General features: G+C 47.2%; 1 protein-coding gene across 9 annotated transcripts in view; it reads left to right on the top strand.

Annotated features, from left to right (window-relative positions):
• Positions 1-27,958, top strand: part of Gak (cyclin G associated kinase) — a 61,152-nt gene that overhangs the window by 13,216 nt on the left and 19,978 nt on the right. For 5 of the 9 annotated variants that reach the window (XM_045161484.1, XM_045161483.1, XM_045161481.1 and 2 more), the window contains exons 5-18: positions 1,466-1,608; positions 4,596-4,721; positions 11,091-11,180; positions 13,222-13,357; positions 13,749-13,861; positions 14,559-14,649; positions 16,411-16,534; positions 18,631-18,680; positions 19,386-19,534; positions 20,190-20,312; positions 21,203-21,336; positions 25,892-26,086; positions 26,423-26,540; positions 26,948-27,027. In XM_045161484.1, coding sequence (XP_045017419.1) covers positions 1,466-1,608; positions 4,596-4,721; positions 11,091-11,180; positions 13,222-13,357; positions 13,749-13,861; positions 14,559-14,649; positions 16,411-16,534; positions 18,631-18,680; positions 19,386-19,534; positions 20,190-20,312; positions 21,203-21,336; positions 25,892-26,086; positions 26,423-26,540; positions 26,948-27,027 — 1,672 coding nt within the window. The remainder of the gene's footprint in view (positions 1-1,465; positions 1,609-4,595; positions 4,722-11,090; positions 11,181-13,221; positions 13,358-13,748; positions 13,862-14,558; positions 14,650-16,410; positions 16,535-18,630; positions 18,681-19,385; positions 19,535-20,189; positions 20,313-21,202; positions 21,337-25,891; positions 26,087-26,422; positions 26,541-26,947; positions 27,028-27,958) is intronic. The other 4 variants (XM_045161480.1, XM_045161485.1, XM_045161482.1 and 1 more) reach the window with 4 other exon arrangements.

Raw genomic sequence — 27,958 nt, 5'->3', positions numbered from 1 at the left:
CACTTTACCTTTTTCTCCTGATTGATGCACACCTGTAAGGCAGAGGTTGTGGAGGCTGGCAGAGATTTGGTCCTTCTGAGTTAAGAGCTAGGGTGGAGCCACAGCACAATAGTCTGTGCTGGGCTGTGGGCATAAGCCTGGAATGTCTGCTCAGAAGTCAAATTCCAAGAGGCCCCAGGCTGACCTACGGTGAAATTGGAGACAGACATTTTGAATGTCAGGATCTCAAGTCTGCTGTACCTCCTCAAACTTGTTATTGGCCATGTGTGCAGACACTGTGGGCCATATAGTGTCCAGGAAAAATAAATAGACTCACTTGAAGTCAGAGCCCAGGGCTGGGTAGTTGGTAATATTAGTGCTGGTGAGGAAATGAGGGCAGGGAAAGAGGTCCATATTCAGATGAAGTAGGAAGGCCTGTGAAGAGGGTATTGTCCACAAACTGAAAGAGGTGAGCAGAAGGGAACAACGGGGTTGGGGAGGGGAGGTCAAGGTCCTGAGACAGGTGTGTGTGTGTAGGGAAGGTTAGCAAGGCTAGAGCGTAGTGTACCTGGGGAGCAGAAGAGAGACAGATCACTGAGCATGGGAGAGAGAGTAGCTGCTGATTGCTAACTGGGGCCTGGTGACTATGGCCCTCGTGCTGAGCAGGAGCCAAAGTAGACTGAGCAGCGCCTCATGGGGGCTATTTGCAGGGAGAGCTGAGTGCAGAGGCTCTCAGCTAAGGAGAAGGCAAAGACAATAGTGAACCTACAGCTATGACTGGAACAACAAACCCAGGATGAAAACAGTGGCTGAGTCTGGGCAGGCTGGAGGACATATAAGAGTGTACAGGTTGGCCACCAGGTCCTCAGCTGGCCTGACCCATGATGATCCCTGGCTTCATTGGTCTGGCCAAAGCCAAGAACAACCAGGTGGTATCAGACACTGCAGGCCTCTTGGAGTCACCCAGCTGTCATAGTCTTCATGGTTGCAGTTGTACACAGTCTCAAATATGTTGCATGAACTGGTAAATAGTCATCTGGTATCTAAGGAGAGTTAACGGCTTCATAAGATTCTTAGGATTCATGTTGCTTGTTTCTCTGTAGCTTCTCCTCAATCATTAGGTGGCACTAGTGTGTTTGTGGATCTTTTGTTCTTCCTCTGCCTCCCTAGCTGCCTGATTATGTTTTGTGTGTCAGTCCAGGGCTCTGTTCCTTGATTATTTTTGTCTCAGGACTTCTCCATGCCACCTCCTGCCCTTTCACTGGGGAAAAAGAGGTTCCCCATGCCCAGAGGTTCAGGGATACCCTTGTACTTACCTTTCTGCAGCTGAAGGAACAGCTGGAGTGTCAGTGGGAACACACCTTACTGAAGCTTCAGAAAAGCCACACACACTTGGGCCACCACAAATAGAGCCTGAACCCAACCTATTGCCAGGCAGTGTGCAGTATTACGAGCCCTGGTGACTAAATTCACTTGTCTCCTTTAGGGCAGCTGGTGGAGTTTCTCAAGAGAGTTGAATGTAAAGGCCCTCTGCCCTGTGACACTGTCCTGAAGATCTTCTACCAGACGTGCAGAGCAGTGCAACACATGCACAGGCAGAAACCACCCATCATCCACAGGGACCTCAAGGTACCAGCCAGGGTCTCAGTGCTGACTGGGTCCATCTCTTCACATCCTGCTCCCCTGCCTTGAGGCCAGACCTTGTTAGCAAGGGAAGCTTTGGGACCACTCTACCAGTCCTCTGAGTCTTTCCTGTACTGGGTTTTTGCTCACTTGGAATCAACTTTGTGTGAGATGTGAGATGAGGATGGATGCCCAGTGGCTGTGCATTCTGCCCACATGCTGATTGACCTATGTATTGGTTACTTTGTTGTTGCTGTGACCAAATACCTGAGAAGCTGCAGCTTTAGGAAGGATTGGTTTACTAAAATTGAGTGCTCACAGTTTGAGGTCGCAGTCTATCGTGGCAGGGAAGGCGCAGCAGCATGCGCCTGAAGGAGCTGGTCGAAGTCATTGTACAGTCAAAGCAGAGACAGCTGAATGCTAATGTTTGGCTTGTTTGCTTCTTTTTATTCAGCCTGAGACCCTCAGCCTGTGGAACTGTGTTCTCTCAGTTAGGAGTCCTCCCAGTTTAGTTAAACTATTTTAGAAAATCCCTCATAGACAGTCCCAGAGATTTGTTTCTGTGGTGATTCTAAATTCTTTCAAATTAACAAGCAGTGATGAACCATCACAAGTCTACCCCTTGTCAAACTCAAATTCAAACTCAAGTATATCACTTTTTTTTTTTTTTTCAAGGAAGCTTCTCACTTTAGCCCAGGCTGACCTTGAATTCACTATGTAGTCTCAGGGTGGCCTCGAACTCACAGTGATCCTCCTACCTCTGCTTCCTGAATGCTGGGATTGAAGGCGTGTGCTGCTACACCTAACTCAAATATATCACTTTTTAACCATAGCTTTCTGCCCTTTTCTCCCCATAGGGTAATGGCCATCTCATAATGCAAAATGGGTTCAGTCCAACTTTAAAAGTCCTCAAAGACTTAATAGTCCTAACACTATTCAAAGCTATAAGAGCAGTCTTTTTCTGAGACTCAGGGGATCTTTCAACTGTTAGCAGCTCCTATAAAAACAAGTTAGTATTGTTAACATAGAATGACACAAAGTAAACATTCCCAATCCCCATAAGGGGAAAAGGTCCTAGCAAGAATAGATCAGACTAAAGTAAGTCTGAAACCCAGCAAGGCAAACTCCAAATCCTGTAGTACTATGCCCAGCTTCTGAGACTTGTTATGGGGTAAGCTAGTCTCCAAAGGGCTTGGATAGTCTCCTTCCTGTATTGCTTCCTGTAGCCTCTCTATTAGGACAGCTCCACTCCATGCCTGCAGCTTTCCAAAAGATACTCCATGGTCCTAGTATCTCCAACACCCTAAGGTCTCCATTGCAAATAAGGTTCACCTTCATAACTTCACACAAGTGGCCTCTTGAAGGAATATGAACCCCAGCCTCAGCAGTTCTCTGGAACCATGGTGTAGTACTCTATGACACCCTTAATCTTGCATGTTTCATGCCTCTAGAACCTACCAGGTGGATGACACTGGCAAGTTTTGCTGCCAGTTTGAGATGAAGCCTGGTCCCCTTGCACCTACAGCTGTGGTGGCTTCTGTATGTTTCTAGGCTGACCTTGACAAAACATTTCTATATAAGGTTGTGTTTGAGCAAGAAACCCCTTCATTTTAGGTTTTTTCCTTCAAATGAATTTGGATTTTCACAAGACAGATCCTCCCATGGTGGGGTTTTGCCCTCAGGTGATTTTTCTGTTGCTTGGCACAGTGCCAGAGGTCACTCTTAGTGGCGCTGAGCTCTTCAGTTATGGCTGCTTTCACAACGCCAGCCTGAATACCACTTGGTTGAGGTTTTCACTACTGAGCAAATCCGTCCATCTCTTGTTTTAGTTTTAGTTTTTTTTGGGGGGGGGTATTTTTATTTATTTATTTGAGAGCGACAGAGAGAGAGGGAGGGAGGGAGGGAGGGAGGGAGGGAGGGAGAATGGGCCTCCAGCCACTGCAAACGAACTCCAGACATCTACGCCACCTTGTGCATCTGGCTTATGTGGGTCCTGGGGAATTAGCCTTGAACTGGGGCCCTTAGGCTTCACAGGTGAGCTCTTAACCACTAAGCCATTTTTCCAGCCCTGGTTTGGTTTTTTTGAGGTAGGGTCTCAATGCAGCTCGTGCTGACCTGGAACTCACTCTGAAGTTCCAGGCTGGCCTCTCACAGTGATCTTCCTACCTCTGCTTCTCGAAGTGCTGGTTTTAAAGGTGTGTGCTACCACACCTGACTCTTTCTTTCTTTTTTATTTCTCTCTCTCTCTCTCTCTTTTTTTCTTTTTTTGCAAGCAGAGATAGAAGAGAGACAGAATAGGCATGTCAGGGCCTCTAGCCACTACAAATAGACTTCAGATGCATACATGTGTCACTTTGTGCATCTGGCTTTACATGGGTATTGGACAGGTGCATTAACCACTGAGCCATCTCTGCAGCCCAAACCCCCCATTTCTTTTGAGTTCAGGGTTTTGAAATCCTCCTGCCCCTTTTTTTTTGTTTGTTTCATTTTGTTTTGTTTTTCGAGATAGGGTCTCACTCTAGCTCAGGCTGATTTGGAATTCACTATGTAGTCTCAGAGTGGCCTTGAACTCATGGCGATCTTCCTGCCTTTGCCTTCTGAGTGCTGGGATTAAAGGCATGTGCTACCATGCCCTGCTTTTCCTGCCTTTTTTTATCCTGAGTAGTAAGGTTACAGGCATGTCCATCATACCTAGTGTCATACATTGTTTCTAATCAGGAAGAAATTAAGACATGGCATGTTTCTCCTTTGAGAAATCTGCTTTGCTGGCGTCTAGAATCTTTTTCCACTCAGCTTTCTGGGGACTGCAGAATGTGTGTAGTTGAGATGCTATAAGGCCTGTCAAGTCCTTGGGGTTGCCCCTGGCAGCCAGCAGCCTGTACTTTGGGTAGTGAATTTGCTGAGATCATATCTAATGCTCCTTTTGTCTTTGCTGAGGTCCAGGCTTAGTCTGTGCCCTAAGATGATAAGGATTGTCTTCTGGAATTTTTCAGGTTGAAAACTTGTTGCTTAGTAACCAGGGAACCATTAAGCTGTGTGACTTTGGCAGTGCCACGACCATCTCCCATTATCCTGACTACAGCTGGAGCGCCCAGAAGCGAGCAATGGTGGAGGAAGAGGTGAGGCTGGCACCGGAGCATGGACTCTTAGGAAGCAGTTCCTCAGTTCCTTTTCCCTCGTGCTCTTCTTATGTTCTCTCATTCTTTGGGTGCAAGCCTAAGTACATTCCTATAAATTAAGATGCCAGCAGACTTCCTGGCACCAGGTCCTGGGGGCAACATCTTCCTCATAGCTGCATTGTGTTGGTTTATGACCACAGACTCAACCTGAATGGTGATTCACTTTATATTAGGCTCCTCAGCTTCAGCCTCACTCTCAACTATCTTAATCCTGTTTCATTTCTTGCAGTTTTGCTATTATCGTAAAAGACACATAACATAAATGTTGCCATTGTAATTATTTTACATGCAGTTTCCAATATGAAGGCAGTTACAGTGCTGTGTTAGAATTCACCACCACCCATTTCCATAGCTTTTCCTTTATTCCAAACATGGCATTTGTGTTTTTGTTCTTTTTTGGCTTTTCAAGATAGGGTTTTGCTGCCGGGCGAGGTGGCACATGCCTTTAATCCCAGCACTTGGGAGGCAGAGGTAGGAGGATTGCTGTGAGGTCGAGGCCACCCTGTGACTACATAGTGAATTCCAGGTCAGCCTGAGCTAGAGCGAAACCCTACTTCGAACCCCTCCCCCCCCAAAAAAAAGATAGGGTTTTGCTCTAGCTCAGGCTGACCTGGAATTCACTATATAGTCTCAGGGTGGCCTCAAACTCACAGTGATCCACTCATAGTGATTCTTCTACCTCTGCTGGGATTAAAGGCATGGCACATGCCAGGCTCTTTTTTCTGTTTTTTGGTTTTACAATATAGGGTCTTGCTCTAGTCCAGGCTGATTTTGAATTCACTATGTACTCTCAGGGTGGCCTCTGCCTCCCAACTGCTGAGATTAAAGGTGTGTGCCACCATGCCCAGCTTGTTTTTGTTCTTTTTTTTTTTTTTTTTTTTTTTTGAGGTAAGGTCTCACTCTAGCCCAGGCTGACCTGGAATTCACTATGGAGTCTCAGGGTGGTCTCGAACTCACAGCAATCCTCCTACCTCTGCCTCCCGGGTGCTGGGATTAAAGGCATGTGCCACCACGCCCAGCTCTTTTTCTTTATATATGTAATTTTTATTTATTTACTTGATGGGGAAAGAAGCAAGGAGGGAGAGAGAGAGAATGGGCACACCAGGGTATCCAGCCACTGCAAATGAACTCCAGACATATGTGCCACCTTGTGCATCTGGCTTATGTGGGTCCTGAGGAATTGAACCTGGGTCCTTTGGCTTTGTAGGCAAGAACCTTAATCACTAAACCATATCTCCAGCCCATTTTTTTTTTCAAGGTAGGGTCTCACTTTAGCCCAGGCTGACCTGGAATTCACACTGCAGTCTCAGAGTGGCCTTAATCTCAAGGCGATCCTCCTATCTCTAAAGGCGTGTGTGCAACCACACCTGGCTAGTTTTTGTTCTTTTTAAGAATCATTTAGAAGCATACTTTACTGAGAGACCTGGCAGCTCAGTCCAGGTGGCTCCTATACCTGTAGGAAGATGAGCTGCACCTTCATAGCATGTGTTCCATTCCTCAGCAGCTGATGCTTCATAGAGTTTATGTGCAAAAACAATACGGAGCGGGGTAATAGGGAAGTCCTGGGTGTGCAGGTGCATAAGATGTGAGGAGCAGACATTTGTGCTGTGGTGGGACCATAAGTCTGAAAGATGGCCCTGCCTCTCTGTCCTGGCAGGTGTGCCAGATGAAGCTGTTTCAGAGCCTTTCACTGGGAGGGCACACCTGTTCTAGGCTGCTGCCATGGTGGAAGGCAAGCTACCCTGGCATGCTTACTGTGGGGAACACTTATATTTATTCCTTAACAAAACAGGCCCTATTTTGTCAAAGACATGGTTTCTGGGCTCCATAAAGGTCTTTTATCACATCCAAAGCCATGCTTCTTGGATCATCCATATGCCTGTGAGTCCTCACTTTTGCAAAGGTCCTGCAAAGCTCCACACAGTAGAGTGTAGTCTGGTTCTCTAGCTGGGTTTTCAGAACGTAAAGTCCAAGAAGGCTGGTGAGCATTCAGGAAGTAATCCCTTCCCTTGCCAGGCAGTGTCCCATCCTACCCTATAGCCCATTGTGAACGATTCAGTTTCAGTAGATAGCAGTGTTGTCAGTCACCCCTGTTCTGGATGGACTATTTAGGTCAGATTGTCTTTCCAGTACAGTGTCTGTTCTGTCATCTGCTTCCTATGCCCTGCCCACCTGTGATAAGTAGTGGCAGTCCTGCATCCATCCCTTGCATGTGGTGTGTCCCCTGTTGTACATGGAACCAGGCTCACATTTCCTGGCTACTGTGGTGATGATGCCTCTTAAGCCATCTTTGATATTTGTCGCCCCCTGTTGGCGCTCTGCACACGTTTAAAGTGGGAGTGCACCTGCACTCCCAGCACCTGCTCGTGTTGTTGTTATTCACAAGGATTTGAGTATTATTTTTCCTGTGGTCACGATTCAGTGTGTCTTTACTTATTTTGGTGCAAAAATGTCCCAGATTTGCTTCACAGGGCTCTTGGGTTCTTCTGACATTTACCATCTGTTGTGGTTTGAATGTGGCTTGATTCTTCTAGACTCATACTGTAGCTTAATCCTCATCATGACGTATTCACAGGGTGAAAACATAGTCCAGCTGTGATGATTAGATTAGAGATGGGACCTTTGAGGAGGTATTAGCAGTAGATAGGCCATCATGGAACCCCATGATTGAACTCTGGTGGCTTTCCAAGGATGAAAAGCTGAAAGACCCACGGACATTTTCCTGACTCTACTATGTGATGGTCTGTGCTGCCTCACGATGTTATCAACAAGAAAGCTGTTTCTAGATGTGGCCTTTTGACCCTGGACCAGAATCATGAACTAAAGTGAACCTGTCTTTACAGCCTACCTAGCCTGTGGTATTGTGTTATTAACCATAGAAAACAGACTCATACACCATCATTTTGGAACACTTATGACTTTAGAATATAAGATATTCTGGTGACCACATGCCTAATTTTCCCTGGCTCTGGGATGAGCTGCCTCCCTGAGAAGCATTGCCACCTTGGAGTGAAACTAGTGTAGAGACCAGACCACAATCGGGGCACAGGTGTTCTCGTCTCTTCTTGTGTGTCCATGCCCTCTGAGTAGTCCACACAGCCACATGGGTAAGCAAGCATCCACATCTCAAAACAGCAATCCACCTGTCTGCATGGCACCTGTGCCCCAGTGTCCACCTTTGTGAGAGCTGAACCGTTAGCCCCACCATGTCCCAGGCAGCCTCGGGATCACATGGGCCTATTACCTCAGAAACAACCCACTGGGAGCTCAGGGGTGATCTGACCTTCACTTCTGCCCCTGTTGGTTATTCTGTCAGACATAGTGTCCAGAAGTTCCCATGTTTATTTTCTCTTTGAATGTTGTTCTTACTCATTTCAAACACATTGGGGTTTATTATTAACAGTATTTTCCAGAGCAGTTGCCAGTTGCACCTCTTCTTCACAGTGTCTTGACGTTTGATTCTTAGTTTCCCTCCTCAGCCTCTCCAAGGGCAACAGAGAATGCCGTGAAAAGCAGTACCAACCAGGGCCTGAGGGAAGGCATGAAACTCCTGGACTCTAGGAGATGAGAGACCAGGAGATAAAGACCAGATGCCTGAGTGCCATTCCCTTTCCCTCCTACTCTGTGGTACTCTTGGGTTTTTGTCTCCCACTTCCTGACTGCTCCTGAAGTGAGTCTCCCTTGGCTCACTCAGTTTACTCAGTTTCCATAGCTGTGTCCGGCTCCCATTGCACCTGTTGCTCAGACTGTGGGGTAGGATGGGACAGCAAAGAAGGGGCTGTTTCAGCCACTGATGGTCCTGCATGAACAGTCATATGCAGTCTGTCCTTGTGTTGGACAGACTTTCAGGATGGGCTCCTGGAAGTGGCCTTGCTGAGTTGAATGCTCACTGTAGCTCAGGCTGACCGGGAATTCACTATGTGGTCTCTTGGGTTGGCCATGGACTCATGGCAATCCTCCTACCTCTGCCTCCCAAGTGCTGGGATTAAAGACATATGCCACTATGCTCAGCTTAATTTTTTTTTTCCAAGGTAGGGTCTCATTCTAGCCTAGGCTGACCTGGAATTTACTCTGTAGTCCCAGACTGGCCTCACATAAGGATCTTCCTACCTTACCTCCCAAGTGCTGGGAGGTGTGTGCCCATGCCTGGCTCCACCTTATTTTTTGAGATAGGTTCACTGAAACCAGAGTTCACCCACTGAACCCGGAGCTCATCAGTTTGAACAAGCTAGCCAGCAAGCTCTAGGGATTCACCTGTCTCCACCTCCCCAGCACTGGAATTATAGGCACATGCCACCATGGTCAGCTTTTACATGGGCACTAGATATTCAAACTAAGGACCTCATGCTTGCGTGGAAGGCACCTGACCCACTGAGCTATCTCACCCAGCCCTGCAAATAGAGTTTTCAATGGAAGTGTGCCTCATACACTACAGCATAGTCATAGTGTGCAGCTTTATGTCGCACAACCAGGTCACAGAAGTACATTGGCTCACCTTGCTTGATGGCCTCTGCCAGTTGTTCCCCAGTGTACAGTGCCTGTGCCCTGGTCCCTTGCCCACTCTTCACCTGGCTTCTTGTCTCCTGGAATTGTGGAGTTTTACACCTATGCTCAGGCCTGATTGGTATTGCATTTCTCATGGACTCTTGGGAATACTCATATCACAGATGTTCTTGCTTAGCGAGTTGGTTTGCATCTCCTAAGTCATGCTTGCCTGAGGCACTGGCACCCTTCTGCTCTGTGACTGAAGTCTGTTGGCTTACTCTTCCTGTTTGAATTGAAATATTGGGGGTGGTGTGGGTGTTTACTGCACATTTTTGTGGGTGTGTGACTTAGGGTAAGGATGGGGGGTCTCAGTTTTTAAACCTGACAAACTGATAGACTTGGTTATTTCCTTTTTTTTTTTAGTTTTTTTATCACTGTTTTTTAATTTATGAGCGACAGACATAGAGAGAAAGACAGATAGAGGGAGAGAGAGAGAATGGGCGTACCAGGGCTTCCAGCCTCTGCAAACGAACTCCAGATGTGTGCGCCCCCTTGTGCATCTGGCTAACGTGGGACCTGGGGAACCGAGCCTTGAACCGGGGTCCTTCACAGGCAAGCACTTAACCGCTAAGCCATCTCTCCAGCCCTTTTTTTTTTTATCACTTTTTTATCTTATTTATTTATTTATTTATTTGAGAGAGAAAGAAGCAGAGAGAGCGAGCATGCTAGGGCTTCTACCCACTGCAAATGAACTCCAGACACATGCACCATCTTGTGCATCTATTTTACATGGGTCCTGGGGAATCGAACCTAGGTCCTTCAGCCTTGCAGGCAAGTGCCTTAGCTGCTAAGCCATCTCCCCAGCCCAAGAGTTGGTTATTTCTTGTGTTATAGAGCCTTATGTCCCCTACTAGAATTCATCTGGAAGCTTCTTTTAGTACAGTGTCTCTTTACTCACTTGTATAAGTTGGCCAGCCTCTGTGTACACTTAGAAGGAAGTTTCTTGTGGCAGGTGCAACATGCCTACCTTGAGCAAACAAAATGGCTCAGTAGTAAAATACTTAGGTGTGGTTCTTTTTATCTTTTTTCTTTTTTTAATTATTTATTGGAGAGAGAGAATGGGTGTGCCAAGGCCTTCTGCTGCTGCATATGCAACTTGAGCTGCATCTGCTACTTTGTGCATTTGGCTTTACATGGGTATTGGGAATCAAACCCAGGCCATCAGCAGGCGCTTTTAACTGCTTAGTCATATCTCCATTCTCCTTTTTTCTTCTTGTATATGCATGTGTTGTGCTTATCTGTTTACATGGTGTCTATACTTGTGTGTATGCTTGTCATGTGTGTGTGTATGTACAAGAGCACATATGTATGGGAGGATGTCAGAGGTCAACGTTGGACATCTTACTTAATGTCTGTGTATCTTGTCCTTTGAAACAGCATCTCTCACCGAACCTAGAGCTCACCAGTTTAGCTAGATGAACTAGCCAGTGAGTCCAGAGATTCCCTAGCTTTACCTCCCCTGGCTCTACAATTACAGGGATGTACCTCCATGCTATATATTTTACATGGGTTCTGAACTTAGTTGCTCATGTTTGGACGGCAAGCACTTTACCCACTGACCATCACCTCGGCCCATGTAGCTCTTTTTTGAAAGCCTGGAGGGCCTTGAGAGATGAGCTCTGTAAGGAAAATGGCGCAGCAGTGTACAGGCAGGCACAGTAGGACAGGTTAATTTAGCCTGCAGTAAAGCTCAGAAAGCCCTAGGGCATCATTGCAAAAACTGCTTGTGTAACTTTTCCCTGAAATATTTGTATTTTTCTTCAGATCACAAGAAATACTACACCCATGTACAGAACGCCAGAAATTGTAGACCTGTATTCCAACTTCCCCATCGGCGAGAAGCAGGACATCTGGGTGAGGCTCAACTGCTTCTCTTGCTGCTACCTTGTCAGTCAGGCCATGGCCGGAGCCACAACCCAGAGGACCCTTGTGTCCTTTAAGCCCTCTTACCTTTCCCTTGCCCCTTCCTTTTGTCTTCATTTTCAGAAGCATTGCTTGTGGCTGCTTCTAGTAGAAGTGAATTAAAGCAAGTTTGGTATAAGCATGGCCTTGAGGCTGCAAAGATGTAACAAGGCAGCATGACCAGCTTCTTTACCTATCCTGCCTCTGGAGCCTTGATCCGGCATGTCTCTTGACAGCTAACAATGTCCAGGGTCCCCTGCGTCTCTCTAGGGTCATGTCCTAAATACCACAGGCATCCACTCTACTCACACCCCCATGGTGGATAAAAGAGACCTGTGTGACATCAGAAGCTCTGGTAGGTCCCCACATATAGCAAGAAGTCAGTTCCTCAGAGATGCCCCTGGGACATCCTTAGTCCAAGTCTATGCTGTCTGTCAGACCCCAACAGTAAAATCTAACCCTTCTCAAGTGCTCTTTGCAGCCCCATGTGGTTTTTACTGACACAAAGCCTAGGCTCCCACAAACCCCTTCTGGGATTTGATTAGCTTGCTAGAGTGGTTTATAGAACTCAGGGACACACAGATGTTGACTAGTTTGCTCTAAAAGTCACAAAGGTACAGATGGAGAGATACACAGAGCATGTGGGAGGGAGGGGAGAGCCTCCCTGCCCCACTAAAGTACACCACCATCCCGGAAGTTGGGGGGTAGGGCTAAAAGTTCTAACCCTATGATCCTGACCTTGGCTTAATCTTTCCAGTGACCAGTCCCATCCTGAAGCTACCTAGGGTTGGCCAGCAAGCATTCATATTAAGGATTTTAGGAGTTGTATGCTAGGAAATAGGAAGAAAATTATATTATTTCACAGTATCACACATAAGCCCTGTGTCTACATTGGGTTAGGCCCTGCTTGTTGTGGCCAAGACTGTCATTATTCACCTAAGGACATGGACAGTGATGATATCAGCCACCTCCCCCTCTCCGCTGAGTACCTAGTCCTCTGTGTCAAGGACCTGCATACTTGAGGTTTGTAGGGGCCATTGCTGACTCCACTGTGGACACTTTTTTTTTTTTTTATCGAGGTAGGGTCTCACTCTGACTCAGGTTGACCTGGAATTCACTATGTAGTCTCAGGGTGGCCTCGAACTCCTGGTGATCCTCCTACCTCTGCCTCCCGAGTGCTGGGATTAAAGGCGTGCACCACCGTGCCCGGCCGTGGGCACATTTTTGCATGTAGGATTCAGTTTGGGACCCACTGTATTTGGGATAATGGGGATGTATACACATCTTCATTAGCTTTTTGAGTCTTTGCCCACTCTGGAGTGGTCCTCAGCATACTTCTGGGTGCAAAGACATAGCTAAGATGCTCCATCTGGGTGTTCCTTTTATGTTGTTGCTCCTGTCTAGATAGAGTCCCAATGTATCAGTAACTCCCAATTCCTAAGCCTGGTAATGCCATTTGGTATGGTGGGTACAACTAACCAAAGAAAGGTCGATTCTGTGGGAATCCTCAGCTGGCTTCCATGCCCTTCACACTACCCAGTCTGTGCTGGGAATTGCTTGCATGGAGTTCATCCTTGAATCTGGTGTGCCCTTCATTGGCGAAGTCCTCAAAGTGTCTACCTGTTCCCAAAACTGGCGGATGAGTAGGAACTCTGGAGGGAGTCTTTCAATTTGAAAACAAGAGCATGGGACTTACTGCTATGAGCTAGACAGCTCTTTGTGGTATGGTGGGAAAAGAAGGGAAGAACTAGGCTTCCCAAGAGCAGCACCATCTCTGACCCACCTAGCCAGATTGACTTTTTTTGGGGGGGTGGGGGACATTTTTAAGTCACAATCAAAATGTGACTCCATCCAAACAAACATTAGCAATTTGATCAATGCCCTCCAAAGGACCCCCAGGCCTCCAATCAGCCTCTTCTCTCCCCCACTGGCCCCCACTCTTCACCTGCCATTGTTTTCTCACACCCTTGCTTAGCGTATCCTCTCCCCCTAGGCCCTTGGCTGCATCTTGTACCTGCTGTGTTTCCGACAGCATCCTTTTGAGGATGGAGCAAAACTTCGAATTGTTAATGGGAAGTACTCAATTCCTGTGAATGATACTCGTTACACAGTTTTCCATGACCTCATTCGTAAGTTTCTGTTGTGAGTTTGCTTGATGTGGTGGCGTGGGAACCCTTTCAGGTTTTAGGTGCTACTTACCCATGGGCAACGCTATTTAACATCTTCTTCCATTGCTGCTATTGTCACAGCATCCTGGTGGAAGCTTAGCAGTGGAACACCCCACTTGCCCACCTTTTTGGTGAGCTTATGGATGCTCTGAATGGCCCTTCTTAATTATCTTGTTCAGTTTTATTGTGGTGGCTCTGTCATTCACTCCTTTGCTTCTGAAGTCAGCCCTGTGTGTAAAGTGAGTGTGGCATCTGGCCTGTAACCTCTACAAGAGCAGGTGGTGCTGTCCTGCTCAGGCACAGGTATGGAGGTGACATGGGGCCAATTGTGTGCTGCTGTGTTTTGCCTCAGGTGCCATGCTGAAGGTCAACCCAGAGGAGCGGCTATCGATTGCTGAGGTGGTCCGCCAGCTGCAGGAGATTGCTGCAGCCAGGAATGTGAACCCCAAGGCCCCCATCACAGAAGTAAGGGCATTGTGCAGCTGTATTGGCCCTACCTAGACGCTCATTCCTGGTGTTACTTACAGGCTTCTTAGTTGATCTAACATGGTGTCATAGGTCCTTCAGGCTCGTGGCTGTCAGGGAAGAGCTCACTTCTGAAGCCCAGTGTAACCTAGGAACTCTTGTGCCACTTATGGCACCCATGAAACCTCTTCTGGCGGGCCAACTAATTCCTAGACAGCAGTGCGCTCTGGGCTGAGCTTCCAGAGAATTGCACACTTGGCCTGAGTAGCTGACAAAAGAGCTTTATCCAGCACCACAACCCCAGGTGCTAGCATTCTGGGCTGCAGGCATAATACATCTGCTCGGGATGTCAGTGGATTGGGAAGAAATGAAAGGAAGAGGAGCAGAATCTATGTTCATAAGGATTGGATGTGTCTAATAGGACCAGGACGTGAGTGATGACTGACAGCTATTTCCCGGGTTATATACTAAGTGTCATTTCAAAGCTATGAGTGGAAGTTTTGTTTGTGAAGTGTGACCCATGCTCTGCCTAGATGTCTGGGAACTTACTGCACATTACAGTGAAGTAGGTAGATGGCTGCCTAACTGAATTGGCTGCCACTTGGGACTAATAGGTTGAGGATACAGGTACCTAAGGTAGATGCAAACTAGCTGTACCTCTTGGAGAGAACTCATGCCATGTCTTTGGCTCTTACAGCTGCTGGAGCAAAATGGAGGCTATGGGAACCCAGGGCCTTCCCGAGGACCACCCCCACCTGGGGGTCCTGCGAGCAGTGGGTACAGTGGAGGTAAGCTCCCCAACCTTCCCATCCCTCTGCTCCCGCAAGGATGTCCATCCTTCTGCTGTGCTCCAGGCACCCAGCACATATCAGGCCAGACACCAAATCCTGCTCCTATGAGACTTGTAACCTGGTAAATGGAGACACTACAGGCTTTACCATTGCCTGTGCTCATAGCTCTGCTGAGCAAGTGTGCTCAAAGTGCAGTGCCGAACTTGAATTCATATCAGCCAAGGGGAAGGGTGCTGTAGCAAGGTCCAGAAGAGACCAGGGTGGAGCCATCAAAGGTCTTGCCTGACAGGAATCCTGTCAACACACAGGCAAGCAGGGACTAACTTTGCTGCCCTTTGGGGCTATACTGGGAACATGATTGACCACTGTCTCTATCTCCTCCAGAGGTTACACTGTAGCCTGAACTGTCTGCCCAAGATCATGAGGAAATTACCCTCCTTTGGACAGAGGTCATCCCAAGGACCCTCCCAAAAGCTGGGACAAAGGGCCAGGCTTGTTTTTGGCAGGATTAGCAGGTGATATCTAAGGTCACAAAGCACTAAAGGTACCTGGTGGGGGCAGCGAAGGAGAAACAAATGTGCCTATAGGAATTAGGGTGCAGTTGAGTTGAGGGAGAGGGCTGGCCTGACAATGCTTAGAGTGGACCCAGCTATAGAGAGACCTTCTACAGGAAGTAGAGAGTAGATGTCTGGAGGGCACCAGTGAGGGGAGTGAGGAGAGTCTGAGACAGAGATGTGGTTATATACTGACCATTGGCCTGGCTCTCTCCCTTTTGGGTTATCAAAGCCTAACTTTGGTCCTTCTCTAGATCTTTGTTTCCTGGAGAAGAGATTCTTGTCTTCAATAGTTGGCCAGCCCAGCATCCTGGTACTTTAGATTTTCACTCTGTGCCCAGTATGTGTGGTTTAGTTGCAGGTGTGTCTTTTCTGGGGAGTGGGTTCTTGGGGTGCCTACCTCTGCGTCGTGCTATGCAAGCTTGCTGCTCCTGGAGCTACAACAACTTCACTGCCACATCCTGGGAGGGGTTTACTCCAGGACCCTGTGGTCTCAAGGTCCACTTTTGTTTGCTCCACTCTGACATAGAGCAGGTATCAATGGCTTTTAGTTGCTATATTGAAACCATTCCATAGAGCTCCAGATCTGTTGTGCTGACATCAGCTGTTCCCTGGGTATATTAGTTGCTTTCTCATTGCTGGGACAAAGTACCTGATCATGAGTAGCTTATGTAGCAGGCAATATAGCTCAGTGGTAGAACACTTGCCAATCATGCTTGAGATCCTAGGTTCAATCCCCAGGACCATTAAAAAAAAAAGAAAGAAAGAAAACTTACGGAAGGAAAAGAGTTTAATTTGACTTACTTTCGACGGGAGAGTCATCATGACAGAGAAGGCATGGCAGGCTGCAGCAGAAAGCCTGCTTTGAGTCTCACTAGTCAAGAAGCAGAGAGCAGGATGTGGAGCCAGGAAGCTGGGCTATGATACCTCAAAGTCCACCCCCAGTGACATACTTCTCCAGTAAGGCTTCACTTCCTAAAGGTTCCACAACCTTCTTATAGTGCCAGCAGCTGTGAATCTAGTATTCAAAACCTGAGCCGATGACATTCAGACCCTCTGCGCTGGGTAGAGCTCTGGAAAGGATGGGAACAACAGTTGGACCTGCTGGTGTGAGGCTTGGCTCACCAGTGGTTGAATGGGGGCAGTGATGGGTGATGGAGTCAGTGGGGGCATGCCCCTGACTTGCTGAGGCCATCTCCCATAGGCCTGGCTCTGGCAGAATATGACCAGCACTATGGTGGGTTTCTCGACATCCTGCGGGGTGGAACAGAGCGGCTCTTCACCAACCTCAAGGACACCTCTTCCAAAGTCATCCAGTCTGTTGCTAAGTAAGTATGAGGGCTGCCGTGGTCTGTTCTCTGCCTGTGTAGAGCTTCCCAGACAGTGGGACAGCATCCCTGTCTACCAGGGTAGGACCAGAGGCAGACTTGAGCCTTATGCCTGAAGCTCCTGTCCTTAGAACCCTACTCGGGGCTCTGGCCTTGTGCAGCACTGGTTCGAGTCTCTTTAGCTCTGCTGGTGCCCAGCACAATGATACTGTTCCTTTTCTTTGGTGTCAAATGCATGAGACAGTTGCAAGGTATGGTGACATCTTCCATCATGGCTCCTCATTGAAATAGTCACTATAAAACCTGGCCCATAGTGGGTGTGAGCATGTAGTTAAGGAAGCCCTATCATGACTGGGGAGCCCTGCTGCAGTGGTGGCCCATGGGGCCCAGCCTTGGGAGTGCTCTAGAATGTGATGCTATGTTGAAGTGCCCTCTCAGTTTTTCTGGAGTTGACTGTGACAGGTGCCTGGGCAGCCTCACTGACTCTCATCGCTGTGGCCACCTGTACTGCCTGGGAGCAGCTTTTGCTGCAGAAAGCACAGTGCTTACGTTCTCCACGCTCCTATAGTTGATAAAAAATACCCTTGATTGTTTCATGTCCACAGTGTCCACAGCCCCCCCCCCCCCGCAGATGTGCCTGTGTGTATATGAGCATGTGTGTGTATACATGTGCCATTGAGGGAGTGTGCACCCACGTGCTACATTGTGTGGCTGCAGGTGTGTGAACATGCATGCACATGTGCTTTCTGCCTGGGATGCATGCCTACACTCTACAAGAGTTCCAAAAACCCCTGTGTGCATTAAATTGACTTATGAATAACAACAAATGCCTTAATTTTTTTTGGCTTTTCCACTAAAAAGGCCCAGGTCTAGTGACAGGTGACAAAAGTAAGTACCTCAGGCCTAGTAACTTACCAGCCAACATCTGGGCTGTCCCTTTCTATGTGGGGAACAGACCTGATGCACACACCCTTGTGCCTGTGCCCAGAGCTAACTTGCCAGAATCCGTGGTACCATCCCCTACTGAGTTTGAGGTTGGGGTGAGGTGTGTATGGGTTTCTAAATGAAATGAGCAGTTGCTGTACAGCACAAGGTGTCTTGACATATGCTTGCCTGTTCTTGACCTGAAACTGGGGTGCTTGTGTCTTCCTTGAAGGCTGGCTGGATCCGTTTCACACCTTAGGTTGCATGTTTGCATCCTTTGCTTACTTTTGGGTTCTTGAAGATTTTAAATGTTGAGATGCCTGTAAACATGCTTCACTTCAATGCCTTACAGTCTGTGTTAGTCTTTCTTTTATGTGGGACTCTCATTGACCCCTTGTTGACTCTGCTGATGGCAAGTGTGGCTGACCCAGCTCTGTCTCCACTTTTCTGTCCTGGCCTCACTGTCTAGTCTTAGTGTGCAGCTCCCAGGGGCTCTGCTGCACCATCCACCACCCTTTCCTCCCCTACCCCAAGGTGTTTTGGGGTTATGGCATAACTTTCTTGAGATGGATTTCAGAATAAGCTTGTCAAGTTCCTTTATAGTCACCTGCATTTTTTATCAGTGTGTGTACCAGTGTAGGGGATGGTGGGTTTCTAGGAATTGGCTGTGGCCACCAGCAGAGATGCATCTCAGACATTCGGATAATGTCTTTTTGCCCTCCAGTGATATCTGCTTGCTCTCCTCAAGCCTGCTTGAGGAAGATGGTATGCTGTGTCCTCAAGCTAATGACCACTCTGTCTGGGCCACCTACTAGAGACAGTAGGATGAGTGAGCACTGTCCACAACATCCCTGCCCTTGTTATTGCCTCTTAAGACAACCCCATGGGTTGCCTCCTTGAAGAGCACTTCAGAAAACAAGATAGCTCGAGCTCTTACTGTCCCATGTTGCAGGTATTGGTCTGTGCCCCTTTCATTAGTTGTCAGCTCACACAGCACAGGTATTGCAGAAGCCTGAGCGCATGCACATACATATGTGTCTACACTGCTTCTTGTGTGAACACAGCCTACTATGAGGTCCCTTTGGTGTCCCAGGACTCAGGTTCCACTTAAAACTCTTGTGATACGACTGCTGAATGTTCCCTGTAGTGACTGAATGTTCTTTTAATTCCAGCTATGCGAAGGGTGATCTGGATATATCTTACATCACATCCAGGATTGCCGGTATGTCTTTGGGCCAGGCCGTAGGATGCAACTTTGACTCTTCCTGTGGTTTGAGATGCTAAGCAGATGTCAGTGGACATAGCCGACATGGGAGCCCAGGGAGCCAAGCTCCCTCCTGGGTAGCTGTGAACCCACACAAAAATGTGGCCTGGGGCACTGCACCAGAGGAGTGGTGAGCAGGCCGTGTCCAGCATACTTTCTGGCCTATGAGGCATGCAGGCTAGTGTCAGCCAAGCTTCTGGCATGACTGGAACTCTGAGGTTTCAGGGGGATTGATGAGGGCCAAATAGATATTTAGACAAAATAATCAAAAAGCGGATTGGGCATGGTGATACATGCTTTCAATCCCAGCACTCAGGAGGCAAAGGTAGGCAGATTCCTGTGGGTTGGAGGCCAGTGTGGAACTAGAGTGAGATCCAGATCAGCCTGGGCTATCATGGTACCCTACCTCAAAAACAGCAAAAAAAAAAAAAAAAGCTAATCATAGATGCTGAAGTCATCTAGTAGCCTCCTCCATAGGTCCCTGCAGTTGGTTTGGTGAGATTTCCCATGTGGTGTATCTGTATACCTCTTTCACCATCCAGGCTGGGAGACATAGGAGGGTGAGAAGGCTCTGCATATGGTCAGCTGCCTGACCAGGAGGTGAGCACAGTCCTGGGTATTCAGTCCTTGAGTGGAAGCTGACTTGGGCCTACTGTGTTTCAGTGATGTCGTTCCCAGCAGAAGGCGTGGAGTCAGCAATTAAAAATAACATAGAGGATGTGCGATTGTTTCTGGATGCTAAGCACCCAGGACACTATGCTGTCTACAACCTGTCTCCAAGGACATACCGGGCATCCAAGTTTCACAATCGAGTAAGTAACCCCAAGTTATTTTGTGACTTTAGCCATTCCCATTCTTCCACCTCAGTCCAGTTTTGGGTGATGGGTCCACTGCTAGATGTAGCAGTAGGCTGACCTGGACCACACCAGGCAGCTGTAGGGGGTGGACGTTGGCTCTGAACAACACAGGTTCCCAGGGAGGCTAAGGCTAGAGATGCAAGTGGGTCTGGGGGAACAGAGTGTCTTCAAAAAGTGGCTCTGTAGCACACAAACTTTGAGTTGGAAATCTTGGGAGGATTACTACTTTTTAAGAAACCAGAGTGTTTTCTTCTTCTCTTCATTGCTGCTAAGCTCCCGGGCCAGCCAGCCACACAGATTGGTTCAGTAATGCCAGACAGTCCAGGACTTTTTACATATCTAAACTGACCCAAAGCACATAAAGGAGTGATTGTTTTTGCAGCATCAGTGTGTCAGTTAGGTGGCACTGGGCACTCATAGCCAAGAGGAATATTTTGCAAGAAAATCCCACTAAGTAAGGTACTTAGAAACCAAGGCTACCCTATCTGTGAAGTCCCTCAAAAGGACCATGCTGTGGGCACACAAAGGCAAAAAAAAAAAAAAGATTCCAGATTAGTTTATGGTGCTTGTACAAGAGCTGTGTTAGCTGAGTGTGACCTTCTCCCCACAGGTTTCTGAGTGTGGCTGGGCAGCCAGGCGGGCACCACACCTCCATAGCCTATACACCCTTTGCAGAAACATGCACTCCTGGCTCCGGGAAGACCACAGGAACATCTGTGTTGTGCATTGCATGGTGAGTGGCACTGACTGCACACTTTTGACCAAAGCAGCATTGGTCCTGGGTAGGTATCATAAGGAATTCTGGTCAGTTCTTTGTCCTGGAGTTTTGAGACTGGTGAGCATAGACTACTTGATAGTCTCCGAGGCCCCTTTGAGTGTTTTGACTCCCACAGCTGACACAGAAGTCACTTCCCACTAGGGACTCATGGCTTGGCACCTCTTTAGACAAGACCAGTGAGGTTTTCCTTAGATTTTGTCACCCACAGAGTGAAGGAGACAGATTTGGATGCCTTACATGTGGTGCAGCACGTGACAGGCAGTACACTCAGAGCTTACCCCTGCTATACTGCAGGTGTTGGTAAATATTGTAGCAAAACGATAGGCCAGGTGCAGGCCTGCTAACCCAGCTACTTGGGAGGCTGAGACAGAAGGATCACAAGTTCAAGGCCAGCCTGGATAACTTAAAGAGACTCTATGTCAAAATAAAAAGTGGAAAGAGAGCTTAGGATATAGCTTATGTATTTGGTAGAACATTTGCCTAGTATGCATAATGCCCTAGGCTGAGTCCCCACTACCGTTTAAGAAAAATAAAATAAAATTGCCTAGAGGTCTCTGGAAGAGCTTATGGCAAAGTCAGCTATCTGAGCTAAAGTTGGGTGAAGGCAGTGACAGTGGAAAAGCTGGCCTGCCCTGTGCACTTGCTAATGACTGTTCTCACTTGGACTCTGAATTATTGTAGCACCAAGCCAATTTATGTAAACTCCTAAATGTATCCTCAAATGACACCCAGCAACAAGTCCCTCCCTTAGCCACATGGGCAATTAGCTCTACCAGGACTGTCATGAGCCCTCATCTTGTATGTGTATGGGATGTGGATAAAGGAAACCTATCTGTTTGTCCTAGGATGGGAGAGCTGCATCTGCTGTGGCAGTCTGTGCCTTCCTGTGTTTCTGCCGCCTCTTCAGCACTGCAGAGGCTGCTGTGTACATGTTTAGCATGAAGCGCTGCCCACCAGGCATTTGGCCATCCCACAAAAGGTATAGGTGATCCTTGTTGGCCCTGAGGCATTGCTGCCATACCTGGGTTGGATAAGCATTGTTACAGCCAGGCCTTTAGTTTCCAGAGGTTGGGTTAATACCACTGTTTCTGGTTCAGGCACAGATCTGTGCCCATGGGGACCCAACAGGGACAGGCTGCAGTTGACATTCCTGAGCTGTGGAGGGTCCTGACCTTTGATAGTAATACCCTGTTCAGCTCATGGGCACCAGACTTTCCAGAAAATGTGAGCTTGGTGTGGCCACACACTTTCTAGGACCCAGTTCTGAGCCTCAGAAGAGGCCCTTTGTAGGCTTTGGCGGTCATGTGGGAATGCCCTGTGAACCCTAGATGCTGTGCAGATATGAATAACTACCCTCTGCTGAAGGCCACAGAAATGTATTGTAAGACTTACTCAGACACTTAGGTCTTGTACTACTCCTGTTGCCATTTAAAGAAGCAATGTTTTTTCTTTTCTTTTTTCTTTCTTCCTTTCCTTTTTTTTTTATTGGCATAGGATTCTACTCTATAGCTTAGGCTGGAAATCACTGTGTAGCCCAGGCTGGCCTCAAACTCGTGACAGTCTTCCTGCCTTAGCCTCCCAAATACTGAGATTATAAGTGTGAACAATCATGTCACACTAAGAAGCAATTTCTTGAGAATGCACCCAGTTTTTCACCATTCCATTATCTCTGGGTCTACTGCATTTGCTGGCTGTATCCACAGATGTTCACCTCTGCCTGTTATCCTATAGTATGAGTACCGTTCAGATGTCCAGGTTTGGAGGCAGTGCCCAACATAAGTGACCTCTACGGACTTAGTCTTATAAGGATATGGGTTTTGATGGGAATGGCAGAGACCTTAGGGTGGAGCACAAGACCAGAAGCTAAAGTGAATGTTAGAAAGAGCAAGGGGACAGGGTCAGTAAGGGACCTATTGGCAGTGGAAATGGTAGTTGCTCTCCCCATAGGGCATGGATCCCCAGGAACAAAGCTCATCTTATACTTGCTCAGCACCCACTGTATAGAGCATCATGGGAGCAGTCTGTCCCTCAGACCATGCTAGGGGAGTGTTCATCCAGCTGCACCCTCATTGTGGCCTCAGCAAGAGGTGGCAGGAAGGACATTTTACCATCTTCAGCTGTCATCCAATCATGTTCCTGTATTCCTTGTGTCAGGGCCTGCCAATTGAGAGATGTCAAGACAGAAAGTGCCTCTGGAACTCCTCTAGGAGTTCTGGACTACTTGGAGCATAGTGATAAGCATCACTCCTGTCCTGGTAGCATCTGGGACAGCTTCACATCTGTGCTTTTTTCAAACCCTTGAGCCATCAGCAGGTCACACATCTACAGAGCATTTGGCAGATACTAGCACTTACCTGAAGATGTGACTGGGTATCACAAGAGAAGGCCCAGGGAGCTAGAACAGACATAGATAATCTCCACAATCTCTACAGGATAGGCCAGAGGAGCTGGGAAGCATGTACCCTGCTGACCCTTTTCTTTCTAGAGAATGAATAGGACCAAGCAGCACATTAGACCTCTGAGGGAAATTTAAAATAACTGACAAGTCTGCCAAAGACCTTAGTGAAGAGAATGCATGAGATCAAGATGAGGTGCCACATCAGTAGAGTGATGCAGTGGCAGGAGCAACTCTGGAAGAGCAGACTTCTCCATGGCCTCCTCTCAGGTGAGGTGCGAGTCAGTAAGCTCAAAGATGAGCAGTTTTTTGGCTCAACTGAAAACCAGCAGAAGACCAAAGGTCTGTCCTGGGGAGATAGCTCAGTCAGTAGAGTGCTTGCCCTGCAAGCATGAAGTCTTAGGGTTTGATCCCTGGCACCCACATAAAAAGAGCTAGCCTTACTGGTGTGTGTTTGTAATCCCAATACTGGGGGCTAGGAAGGTGGAGATGGTAGATCCCTGGGACTAGCTGGCCACTCAGTCTAGCCTTAATAGGCAAGTTCAGGCCAGTGAGAGGACTTATCTCAAAAAAAGTAGATGTTGCTGGGCATAGTGGTGCACGCCTTTAATCCCAGCAATCAGGCGGCAGAGGTAGGAGGATTGCCATGAGTTTGAGGCCACCCTGAAACCACATAGTAAATTCCAGATCAGCCTGAGCTAATGTGAGACCTTACCTCAGAAAATGAAAAAAAAAAAAAAAAAAGATGTTGCTTGAGGAACAACAGTCAAGATTATCCTTTGCTCCACACATGCATATGCATGTGCACTTACACACACACACACACACACACATACACCAGAGATCTAGAAGCTCCTAGACAATTGCAAATGGCTAAATATAGTGAGTAAAACACTGAAGATTTGAGTCGATATCTCCAGGTGTCACAGCAGATATAGCCACAGGCTCAAGCCTTGAGGACACAGGACTGAAAGCAGATGCCTGTGAAAGCCACATTGCAAGTCAGTCTACTCTATCGTGAACACAAAGAACCTGAGCCAGAGGGAAGGAAGCCCCATGCAGGGAAGGGAAGTGAAAATTAGACATGTTAGAAATCCCACACCGTCGGTAAAAATGGTTTTAAATGCTATTATTAATAAGTCAACAAAAGAAAGAGAATGAAAACATAGAAATGGTTATTTTAACCAATGAGTAACAGAAGAAAAATGAAACTGAGAGCAGATGGAGTTTTGGCAGCAAACACTGTTCCACCTATGTTTGCATTAAGATTAAATCCAGTTTCTCAAGACCACTAGTCAAAAGGTGTGGAAGTTCATGCCTTTAACCCTAGTATTTGGGAGGCAGAGGTAGGAGGGTCACTGTGAATTTCAGGCCAGCCTGGGACTACAGGGTGAGTTCTAGGTCAGCCTGGGCTAGAGTGAGACCTGACCTCAGAACAAAAACTGGTCTGGAGAGATGGTTTACAAGTTAAGGCATTTGCCTGTGAAGCCAAAGGACCCAGGACTCACATAAGCCAGATGCACAAGGTGATACATACATCTGGAGTTCGTTTGCAGTGGCTGGAGGTCCTGGTGTGCCCATTCTCTCTCTCAAGTTAAAAAAAAAAAAAAAAAAAGTCAGGGACTGTACATCAGATAAAGGTAGGAACAGACCTGTGAGAGATAGGTATAAAACAGCACATGGAACAGACTGTGTCATCTACTCACTGCAGGTTGGTCTACAGCTAGTGGCTTGAAAACATTCATGCGCCAGTGGCAGGTCCTACTTTGGCCACATAGGCTGCAGTTGGGGGTCCAGCTGTGTGCTCGGGTAAAGGTTCAGCCTCTGACCGCCAGGAAGGCCTGTTTCTCCTTCACTTTGGCTCTACTTCCAGGTTCAAATGTGGTGGCCTCCATTTGCATGTACTTTTTGTGCTGACTGTCACCCAGACACAGATTTAAGTCCTTGTGGCTGCCATAGTATTCTGACTCCTGGGTCATCAAGGAGAGCCCACAGAAGAGTGATATCCCAAGCTGATAAAGCAGGTGGCTGCTTTTCCTGCACCTCCTACAAGATGCCTCATGGAAATACTCCCCAAAAGAAAGAAGCTCTGTCAACAGAAAACAAAATAGATACCAACTGGGCTTGGTGGTATTCCTATAATTTCAGAATTGGGGAGACAGAGGCAGGAGGATCATAAGTTCAAGACTAGCTTGGCCTGCGTAACAAAATTCTATTGCCAGGGCTGGAGGGAAAGCTTAGCAGTTAAGGCACTAGCCTACAAAGCTAAAGGACCCAGGTTCAATTCCTTAGGACTCATATAAGCCAGATACCCAAGGTGGCTCATGCTTCTGGAGTTCATTTGTAGCAGCTGAAGGTCCTGATGTGCCTATATTCTCTGTGTGTCTCTCTTTCTTTCTCTCTGAATCTGCCTCTTTCTCTATCAAATATAAGTAAAAAAAATAGGGCTGGGCATGGTGGCACACACCTTTTATCCCAGCACTGGGAGGCAGAGGAAGGAGGATCACTGCGAGTTTGAGGCCACCCTGAGATGCCACAGTGAATTCCAGGTCAGCCTGGGCTACAGTGAGACCATACCTTGAAAAACCTAAAAAAGAAAAAAAAAAAATACTCTATTACCAAAAAAAATAGAATAACAATTTACAGTAGGGTAGATTCCAACATTTTTCTCTTAGTAATCATTAGGACAAGTAGACAGAAAATCAGCAGCCAGCTAGCTATTACTGCTCTAGAACATTTCACTATTAATAGAAAATGTTTTTTCAAGTATGTATTGAACAAGCAAGAATGTATTTTGAACCATTAAACAAACCTCAGAAAATGTGAAATCATACATACAAAATGTGTTCTCAGGCCCTATGGGAATAAAATTAAAAGACAGTAACAGAAAGCTAGAAAAACTTCTCACATATTACAGAATTAAAGATCTGAATAACTTGTAAGTGAAAACAGAGGTCTCAAGGGAAATTTAAAAATGATTTAAGCTGAATGAAAATAAAGCCCAAAATGTGTGAAGAGCAACTACAGCTATCCTTCCAGGGAGGTTTATAGATTAAATGCATTTGAAATGAAAAACAGTCTGGCATGTGTTTTCAAGGACATGTCACACACATGTTAACTGATGAATGGTTGCCCCCAGGTACATCGAGTATGTCTGTGACATGGTGGCAGAGGAGCCCATCACTCCACATAGCAAGCCAATGCTGGTGAAGTCTGTCATCATGACCCCTGTGCCACTATTCAGCAAGCAGAGGAATGGCTGTCGTCCCTTCTGTGAGGTCTATGTGGGGGATGAGCGAGTGACCACCACGTCCCAGGAGTATGACAGGATGAAGTGAGTACAGATATGGGGTATTCTCCCCTCCCTCCCCATACACACACTTGACATTTTGAGTCCTTTGGTGAACCTCTGAAGAGGCTTTGTGTTTTAATTGACATGTTCTGGGTGTGAGTGCTATATGTTGGGCTGATAGGGAAGGGAGCCTCCCAGTGGTCAATGATTGTATGCAGGAGAGTGGCTTCTTAGAGTAACTACCCTGCTTAATAACTCGGTGCACAAATCAAGAGATTGCCTGGATTTGGATGTTTGGTACTTTAAGACTTCTTAGAACTTTTGCAACATTTTTTTTTCTTTTTTATGTATGTAAACCAACTTCTCTCTGTGTTCTAGGGAATTTAAAATTGAGGATGGCAAGGCGGTTATCCCCCTGGGCATCACAGTACAAGGGGATGTGCTCATCATCATTTACCATGCCAGGTCCACCCTGGGAGGGAGGTTGCAGGCCAAGGTGAGTGCTGCTGTAGCAGCTCACTGTGAGGATTGGATGCTGGATTGCAGAGATAAGAGCCAGGGCCAATTCCCAGGGCTCAGGGCAGAGGAAATTTTACCTTGAAAGGTCCAGAATTTCACTATGAGCATGGGCTGCAGTCTTCATGGAGGGCTGCCGTGTTGGGCCTTAGGGTTCCTCCCATCATAGCTCAAGAGCTGCTCTGGTCCCTGGGCAGGTATTTTCTCAGCTTTTCCCAGCATTTGGCAGGAGGTACAGCCATGGCTCCTTGTCTGTCCCCTGTGCTTTGAGTGGTGTACAAGAAAAGCAGATAGTCACACTCCATTTAGCAGCTTTGGTCTTGGGGAAAAACTCTGATCTGAGGTCCGGGTGCACCCTCAGTGGGTCTCCTGTTGGCCTTCTTGCAGATGGCGTCCATGAAGATGTTTCAGATCCAGTTCCACACCGGGTTCGTGCCTCGGAATGCAACCACCGTGAAATTTGCAAAGTATGTTGGTATTGCCCTGTACTGCTATTGGAGAGGGAAGGGTACCCAGAACAAAAAACAACACCAAAAAAAAACCTTCCCCCCCCCCCTTTGGTTTTTCAAGGTAGGGTCTCACTGTGATCCATGCTGACTTGGAATTCACTCTGTAGTGTCAGGGTGGCCTTGAACTCTCGGCGATCCTCCTACCTCTGCTGAGTGCTGGGATTAAACATGTGTGCCACCATTCCTGGCTCAAACCTATTTCTTATATCATCTCTCAGTCTGCTTTTAAGAGATAAGTACATAAACAAGCATACTCAAAGAATAATCCTGTAGGCTAATAGGATTTGTAGGCTACTGTTCTGTTGGTGTTAGATGCCAGCAATATGCCCTAGCCCATGGTGGACAGTAAGCATCACTCACTATTTGGAAAGGGAAGCTCAAGACTACTGGCCCAGCATGGCGTATAAGCAATAAGACGCATTCTCAGACACAGGTTTGTATGGATTTGACTAGTGGTCACTGCATCCCATCCATCATACACTTACCAGCCCCAGGACAGAAAGGAACAGACATTCTAGGAATGAGCAGAGACACTTTTATGGGGCTAAGATGGGTCCCATGCTGTGCTATCTGCCATGCTTAGGTTTTGCTTCCTGTGAAAAGGGGAGGCACTAGATAAGACCTGTTATGGGCACACACAGCACCAACCTCTAAGGTGGTGTGGCATTTTGTACACACTTATGTGTGTATGTCTCTTTCATACTGGTACCCCATTCTTTTTTTCTTTTGTTTGTTGAATAGGGTCTCTCACTCTAGTCTAGGCTGGCCTACAACTCACTAGCCAAGACAAACCTCAAACTCATTGTAGTTCTGCTTAGCCTTGCAAGTGCTGGGATTACAGATGTCCCACTCTTTATTTTATTTATTCATTTGTTGCAAACAGGGAGCT

This window comes from Jaculus jaculus, chromosome 11 (genome assembly GCF_020740685.1).
Source record: "Jaculus jaculus isolate mJacJac1 chromosome 11, mJacJac1.mat.Y.cur, whole genome shotgun sequence".
Lineage (NCBI taxonomy): Eukaryota > Metazoa > Chordata > Mammalia > Rodentia > Dipodidae > Jaculus > Jaculus jaculus.
This window is presented reverse-complemented; position numbering and strand designations above follow the sequence as displayed.